Source organism: Condylura cristata, unplaced genomic scaffold, assembly GCF_000260355.1.
Source record: "Condylura cristata isolate star-nosed mole 26May11 unplaced genomic scaffold, ConCri1.0 scaffold00002, whole genome shotgun sequence".
In the NCBI taxonomy this organism is placed as follows: domain Eukaryota; kingdom Metazoa; phylum Chordata; class Mammalia; order Eulipotyphla; family Talpidae; genus Condylura; species Condylura cristata.
In genome coordinates, this window is record NW_004567103.1 from 61,803,638 (window position 1) to 61,812,314 (window position 8,677).

The following is an 8,677-nucleotide window of genomic DNA, read 5'->3' on the forward strand; positions in this document are numbered from 1 at the left end:
TTACTTAATTAGGTAGTTATTCCAAGGTATCTTTTTTTTTTTTTTAAGATTTATTTATTTATTCGTACAGAACTGGGGTACAGGCCAGAGATGCGTAGGGTGAGAGGATTCACCAGAGACAGAGTGGGGAGCAGAAAAGGCAGATGGACGAAGTACACTGCTGAGGGAAGCAGCGGGCGGGTCAGGAGAGGTCCTCCGAGCTATGTGGTCATCTCCGGGGCAGGCCGGGATCGAACTCATAAGAAAGTGGCTTAAGCTTCTTTGTGCTGTGCTATAACCTGCTGGGCCACCAGGGAGGGCCCAATAGCTACTTATTTCCTACATAGATAATTTAATTATATCTGTATTGGCAATTTAGATTCCCTGAATTTTACTTTTATAAATGGTTATCATAATTTATATATAGCAGAACATCATAATTTGTTTTGTACTCTTGTAGCCATTTTAAAAATTAACAAAATTTGGAGAGCTCTAATTATTCTTCAGCTGCAGTAAATACAAAGGAAGGCTTATAAATAGGTTTTTATAAAAAGCAGTTTTTCAATTTTTTTTTAAATTGAGCTTTTAAAATTGTCATTGCATAATGAAAAACTTTCAATGAGTCTTTACTGGTTTTAAATCATTGCTTACTCAAATATAAAGTTACATACATTTTAGAAATTCTATCAAAGTCCTGACCCACAATCCTTTTCACATTTCTGTGTAGTTTTAGAATGAGTTTTTTATCAAAACCATAATATTAAAAGCAACAACCCCAGCTCTCCCTGGTATTGCAGTGGGTTAGGACGCAGCACTGCAAGTGAGCTGCAACCGCTTCAGTGCAAGTTCGATCCCAGCCGAGGGACCTCTCCTGACCTGCCTGCTAATCCCCTCAGCAGTATACTTCGTAGATCTGCCTGTTCTGCTCCCCACTCTGCTCCCCACTCTGTACTTCGTAGATCTGCCTGTTCTGCTCCCCACTCTGTCTCTGGTGAAATCTCTCACCACCCCTGCACCACTGGTCTGTACCCCAGCTCTGTATTCATAAATAAATAAATCTTAAAAAAAAAAAAAAAGCAACAACTCCTTGCAATTTCTAAGGTTATACTAATATAGTTGATCTTAAGAAGTTGATTTCTTCTCAGTTATATTGGCTCCTTCTCTGTACCAATTACTTGATATACCCCCATGCAATTCTGTTCATTCTCTGTACTATTTCCTGATCGGTTAAACCTTGACTTCTTCGACAGGCCATCTTGATAATTCCTAAATTAGTATATCCATTTCTGATACTTCTAGTTCTGTATTTCTGTCTTTCTACTGTTTTTATCTGAATGTCTCACAAGACCCAACACTTTACAAATCTAATAATGATTAGTTTTTTCTCTCAAAACCTGTTTTTACTCCCACATTATCAGTAATATAAAATGACCTAACTACCCTCACAATGTCCCAAGATAAAAATTATAGTCCTAGCCTTCTCTCTCCATCATACCCCCATAATTAGTGACAAAATGACATTACTTCCTTCTGTTAAGTTACTCTTAAATTATTTGTGTCTTTTCAGTTGTTACAAATAGTATAATAGTTCAAGGCCACCTTCTCGAACATGGATTCTTAGAGGTATTAGAATGTGAAAATAGGATAAATCTGAATCCAGTATTTAGCTCTACAGTTTACTTAATTTTGTGCTCTTGAGATAGTTCCTTAACCTTTCTGAACCTTTATTTCTTTACATAAGAAATATATAAAATATAAAATGGGGATGATCAAAACCACTATTCCATAAAATTGCATATAGAGTACTGAAGTAGAGTTAGTGATCTATAAATACTGCTCCTCTTCATTACCATGCTGCTGCGGTAATCCTACTTACTATGTTTAATATTGGATCTTATCATTCCTCACTACTTATAGACTAAAGTAAAAATTTCTTAGTGACATAAATAGCTTCCCACAATTTCCCAACTTGCTTCTCAGTACTTCTTACTTGCACTCTACATAGCATATTTTGGTTTTTCTTTGTTTTTTGTTTGTTTTTTAATTGCATCATTCTTTCCACTATTATTACATACCTTTCCACTATTATTATCTCTTGATGGGCTGTTTTTCCTCCTGATTTCCTAATCTGTATTCCACCTTTCTTTACCTATCAGACATACATATTAATTAATAGGTAACTCAAATATGAGATCAACCTTTTCCTGACTTCTCCCAGAAAAGCTAGTTTCTTCCCAATCTCTAGTGGCAAAAACTGTTCTTCATAGCTATAGAATTTTTCGTATTGAATTGTATTTATTTATGCTGTTTTTCTTACTTTAGTTCTGAAATAACTATACATCTGATTTATCATTATATTGGCTACTTTTGTCTAATAGCAGATGTACAGTAGGTATCCAGTAAATTTCATTTGAATAAAAGTTCGAAGCTCTTTTTGTCTAAGAAGCTGTATGTTAAATCATGTTATTTTTGTAACTTAGTGTTAATATCCCCATTTTCCAGATTACAGAACAAAGGAAAGACTACTTAGAGATTATCAAAAATATTAAAAGAGATGACACAGTAAAACATAGTTTGGCATTTTAGTTTCTCAGACAACTTCTGTTCATAGGAAATCTTACAATATCTATATGTCTACATCCATGTTTTGTTTTACCAAAATTTTTCTTAATTTTAAAATCTTCTATTCATCATAATTTGAATATATAAGAAAACACTCTTACCATAGCACCAGTTAGATTAGTATTGTAATAAACATTTTGTGCAGAAGACTAGTTTCTAACAGGCAAGTTATTTTATTTGCACTCCAGATTTTGTTTACTTATATTTCTTATTCCCCCTAGAATAATGATGCACCTATTGAACAAGAAATCAACAGTGCAGAAACTTATTTTGAAAGTGCCAAAGTAGAGTGTGCAATCCAAGCTTGTCCAGAATTGCTACGAAAAGGTAGGTTGTACTTTAAACATTTTACACTGATGAGTATTAGATGGTATCAATAGTGTTTTAATGTGCTGGATAATATACTCCTTAGGAATTGTAATGCTCTGTAGCTTGATATTTTAACATGTCTGGCTGGAAATGATTAAAAGATAATCATTTAATCATTTAAAAATTAAAAAGAAAAGAAATTAAATAAAAATAAAAAAGATAAAAAAGACTTTCAAACGTTCCCTGATTTCTGACTTAAAGCTGCCATAGATAGAAACAAAAGAATTTTTGGTAATTTTATTCCTAAAATTTAAGGCATTCTACTTCTGGGAGATTGCTACAGTTATAATTTCATGAGCATTAGCTCATAATACTGAGAAAAATCTTAATAATATGCTTTTATGCAATAATTTTTTAAATTACATCATTGTTCATTTTTGTACAGTATTTGACTTCTCCCTTCAGGTGTAGTCCCCATAAATCTCCCACAACCACATCATCCATGACCCTTCACCATAGTTCCTTATGTCCTTCCTTCCCCTGTCTTAACCTGGCTCAGTTCCTCCCCCCTACTGTGTCCTTCACTGAGTTTGCCTACAAGTTTTGTCAACTTTTTTGATACTTTGTTCAGTTTCCCTATTTCTCTCATATAAGTGAAACATCCAATAATGTCTATACAATTGAGTACTACTCAGCAATCTAAAAAGATGACTCATGCTATTCACAGCAACATGGATGGATTGGAAGAGATTTGCTCAGTGAAATACAAGTTGGAGGGGGGAAAATATATAAATATCAGATGATCTCACTTATAGGAGGAATATAGGGAAACCAAACAAAGTGTCAAAAGTAATAAATATTTTTTAATCACAAAACTTATAACCTATAAGTTGCTCTTCAGTTTACTGTAGGAAATAGTATTTCCGTTCCTCCAACAAGAGCAGAACTAAATCAAAACTAAGCTCAGTTTGCCCTTTTCAAATAATAATATATAAAATCTAACTTGATATCACAACTTAACAATCATTTTGCTAAAGTAATGATTTTTTTCATACACTGTTTCCTTTTTGAAAACCCAAATTCCTTTCTCCCTGCGATTGGTATTCTTATTTCTTTATAGATTTTGAATCACTGTTTCCAGAAGTGGCCACCAACAAACTGATGATTCTAACAGTAACACAAAAAACTAAGAATGACATGACTGCTTGGAGTGAGGAAGTGGAAAATGAAAGAGAGCTGCTCCTAGAAAAGGTAATTCTTTCAGTTATAGACATGTTAACTGTATAACCCAGTGTGGTTTTAGATGAACAAATGTTTTAAAATGTTGAGGTGTTTATAGCCTTTATTCCTTTCCTGTTGATTTATTTCAGTACTAAAAGACATGCTTTCTTAAAAATACTAGTTTTTTTTAAAGTATCTTAGAAAAGCTTAGTTTCAGTCTTCATACATTCCTTATATTTTTGCGTTTGTATCTATTTCAGGAAGTTTCAGGAATGCAGTCACCTCTTTCTCACCTATTCATCTTCCATATCTCTTTTTCTTTCTTTAAAGTATATCATGTCAAGTTAGAAAGTAAAATTATCCCAACCTTCAGGGAGTAAACAGTAACAGTATATAGTATGATGACAATATACTATATATCCACATTTTATTTTAAGTTGAATATATTTTCATACTAACCCCAATATAGTTATAGGTGAGTTTTTTATAACCAACTTCGGGGCTTTGAAGTGGGAACATGGTTTGTCATCTCATTTTTTTATTTTATAATAACCCAACTCTTATTTTGCATTCTATTTTATATGTTAGTGATTATTTTAGAATCACAAGAGCTTGCATGCCAAGGGGATAATTTATGTCATAAGGTTTAAATTTATTCTAGTTTTTTCCAGTAGATGTCAGTATTTGCTGTTGATAAGCAAACCTTTTAAAAGATAAACTTTTTGCATGTTTGGAATTCTTATTTTCTTTGCAAACATTTAATTGCTTTGTTTGCTCTCCTTATAGTTTTGTAGATGATAGTTTAATTTGTTCATGAAATTGATATCTTTTGTAAACCATATTCAATGGTTTTATTTTAAGAATTGTGAAAAATTAATGAAATAGTTGTAAGTGTATAAATGAAATAGATTAAGATAATGACTATAACTAAAAAATACAGCATTATCTTAACATATTTCAATAGTTTATGAGCTTAAATTATATACCTCCATAGCAGAGTTAGCAAACTTTTTTCTGTAAGAGCCAGATAGTAAGTAAATAGGTTAAGCCATATGGTATCAGCTGCTCAAATTTACCCTCATACTGTTAACTAAAGGTGACAAGGCAGTGTTTCAATAAAATTACTTACACAGATAGTCAACCAGACCTGCTTCTCAGTCTTCAGCTTACTAACCGCTTATTTAGGATATGACCCTTGGACTTCAGAGGTTTCTCAACTGAATTCCAGGGGTGCTCTGAGAGTTCCCTTTCCTCTGGTGGGCCAGCAGTCTGTGTTATCTAGCACTGTAGAACCTCTAAAAATCACTATTCAGCTCTCAACACTGCAGGTGACATTATGCTGTAATTCTTGTTGGAATCTCACCTTGCATGTGCACAGTTCAACCCTTGTTATGAAATCAGGGTGAATTGCTCTGCAGACTACTTGGAAGCACTATTTGCACATCTCCCTCTTCTCAAATATATTACCCCACAAATGCCAGCTGCATCAGTATTCCAGAACTCTTGCTTTCTACCTGTACTCAGCCTAGTGACACTGCTCTTTGGACTCCACTTCTTTGCCCTGCAACAAGAAAGTATCCTCAGGATACGGGAAAGCTGGAGCAAATATGTGGAAACCTCATTTGTTGCCATTCTTTAAAGATTAATTTTGTCTGATGGTTGCCGAAAGTCTAAAAACTGTGACCACATGTATTTTAGTAATTTTTTGTTTTCAACAAATGGTTTAAGTTTGATACTTGTTACTCTAATGACTGAAAATGAAATGGCTCACTTGTTTTTGAACATTTATGGTCTTCCCTTTATTTTTTTAACATTCTAATGTGATTCTAATACTTGCACTGTTTTTTTCACTGCAGTCTTGATAAAGCTAACAAAAGCATTGTAGAAATTAGATGGTAAAACCTATACTTGCAGTTGGTATATAATGATTATATTTTATATATATATATATATACACACACACAAACACACACACACACTATAAAGTGAGAAGTATCCTGTCCAGTATATACCCTGTTGTTTTTATGTGCCTTTTAAGAAGTATTTCATGACTATGCAAGTATATAGATATGTTTTGAGGACACAGACAAGAATGCATTTTTAAACAACTATCATTCAAGATAATGATGTGCTCAAGTCTGTTCATCAGCATTTTGTTTTTCCTTTGTTACTTGATTTCTAAGAACTCCATAATGATACAAGTAACAGCTATCATTTACACTGTATGGCAAATTTCAGAGTTAATAGCGCAGAAATGATTGAAAACAGTCCCTAAAATTGGAAATAATTTACAAGGAAAAAAATATGCAATTTAGACTTTTTGAAAGAAATGAAAGTATTATAGGAACCATTAATCTTTTGGACTGTTAAAAATAACCTTAGGGATTTACAGTCTAATTTATCACTACTATTAGTCTTTTATTAATCTTAATTGAGTTCTTTATCTAAAGTGAAAGATATTTCATGTAAATAAAATCTGTAGTGATACTATGTTGAACATATTATTTGTATTTTTTCTATGCAGTTCATCAGTGGTGCTAAGGAAATCTGCTATGCTCTTCGAGCAGAAGGCTATTGGGCTGACTTTATTGACCCATCATCTGGTTTAGCAGTGAGTAATTAAATATATTATGAAAGCCATATTATATGATTTGGAGTAAGAAGTGTCTTTTAATTACCAAATGTCTATTATTATAACTTTAGTAAAAATAGATCATTTAAGACTTTTAAAAATCTCAGAATTTTATGCAAAGATGTAACACAGTTGCAGTCACACTTTAAGGGACCTCTATTGTTCAGTTAAGTTTCTTCATATTTTAAAATTGTTTTTATTTAGTACAATTAATGATTTTCACCCTCCCAATAGATATTGTTTATTTATATTGAATTGGTTAATTTACTAGTAGTTGACATTTAGCAATCAATAATTTACTTAAAGAAGAAACAATTACTTTTAGAATTAAGAAAATATAATGGCAAAAATATGTCTAGAAAAAAATAACTGGAATTTACAAGGTTTTACTTTGAAAAATTAGCTAAACCACTTGGGTAATTGTTTTTAAAATTCTGAGTATATCTTTATAAACAGTAATAAAATTTCTTTAATCTTAAAATATGAATATATTGTGTTTCTTCCTTACAGTCAAATAAAATACAGCATAAACTAGAAATAAAACATGCACTCTGGTTTTAGTTTTCTTATCTTAAAAATCATGAAGGTGTACCATAGATTTTTATCTAAAGTTTATCACATCCTTAATGGTCATGCAATGTTATACTTTTGATTTTAGAGAACATGAAATTTGCCACATTACTCATTTTGCATTTCCGGAATACATCAGTATTAAGGGGAAAGGAAGTGGTAGTATTAGGCAACTTAGGTTTTCATGTGACCTTTTTTACTTTTTGTGTTCAGTTGGCATAAGAAATATTACTCTTTCTTGCTGATAAAAAATATGACTTCAACTTTTATTTCCTCCAGTTTTTTGGACCATATACAAACAACACTCTTTTTGAAACAGATGAACGCTACCGACATTTAGGATTCTTTGTTGATGATCTTGGCTGCTGTAAAGTGATTCGTCATAGTCTCTGGGGTACCCATGTGTTTGTAGGAAGTATCTTCACTAATGCAACACCAGACAGCCATATTATGAAGAAATTAAGTGGAAACTCACAGTAATGTCAATTTATTTGCTGTACTATTTGTACATAACATCTGGGTTGATCTATAAACATTTGTCAAAGACTTCAATTTTTAAAATTATTTCTAGATATTTATTTCAACATTTACAAATTTACAACATTGGTAAGTGGTTAGTGATTTTTAAATCTCAAATGGTCATTTATGTTACTGTCAAATATGCATTGAACCAATATATATTGTACAGAAAAAAGTAATCAACATGTAACCAGGGTTTGATCTCATACTGTTATTTTTCCCCTTTTATGGAAAAAACTTAGTTTTAAGTTCCCCAAAAATAAATCACATTTGGTCATGATGATATGTGTTTTTTCATTGCAGTATTTTTAAAATATAATTCTTAAAATTTTTAAGCAGATACAATATTAATCTTTTTAAAATGCTTTAATAAATGTAATTAATAATTCTAGATACAATGTAGTTTGACTTTTTCTGATTTTCTTTTTCTTTATCTGTTAAGTGATCTGTAACAGTTTGAATATTATTTTGAAATAATGTGCAGGAAAAAAAAACTAAAATACCATATCTCTGCGTGTGAAAATGTATGAATCTCATTCATACTAAAAATGTAATTCATAACTCCTGAGTTAAAAGATAAATGTCACTTATTTTCAGGCAAAACCATGCTTTAGTGCTTCTCCTATTTTAGTAAATTGATACTTTACAGAAATGCCTCCGATGACAGCTTAGTTTTGCAGCATTTTTAACTAAAAAAAAATCTTTCATTTGTGAGGCTTGTGTAAAACAGAAAGAATCTGCTGCTACCAAATGAATTAATTAAAATGGATGCTTTCTTGTATTTTTAAGTTAAATGCCAGTTTTTATAAAGAATATATAAAGATG

General features: G+C 31.7%; 1 protein-coding gene across 1 annotated transcript in view; it reads left to right on the forward strand.

Annotated features, from left to right (window-relative positions):
* The window catches only part of MMADHC (methylmalonic aciduria (cobalamin deficiency) cblD type, with homocystinuria), a 15,337-nt gene extending 7,200 nt beyond the window's left edge, over positions 1 to 8,137 (forward strand). Inside the window, exons 5-8 of the mRNA XM_004674665.1 lie at positions 2,823 to 2,928; positions 4,031 to 4,161; positions 6,656 to 6,742; positions 7,613 to 8,137. Of these exons, the coding sequence (XP_004674722.1) occupies positions 2,823 to 2,928; positions 4,031 to 4,161; positions 6,656 to 6,742; positions 7,613 to 7,813 (525 nt within the window). The 3' untranslated portion in view covers positions 7,814 to 8,137. The remainder of the gene's footprint in view (positions 1 to 2,822; positions 2,929 to 4,030; positions 4,162 to 6,655; positions 6,743 to 7,612) is intronic.
* Positions 8,138 to 8,677: the final 540 nt, after the last annotated feature.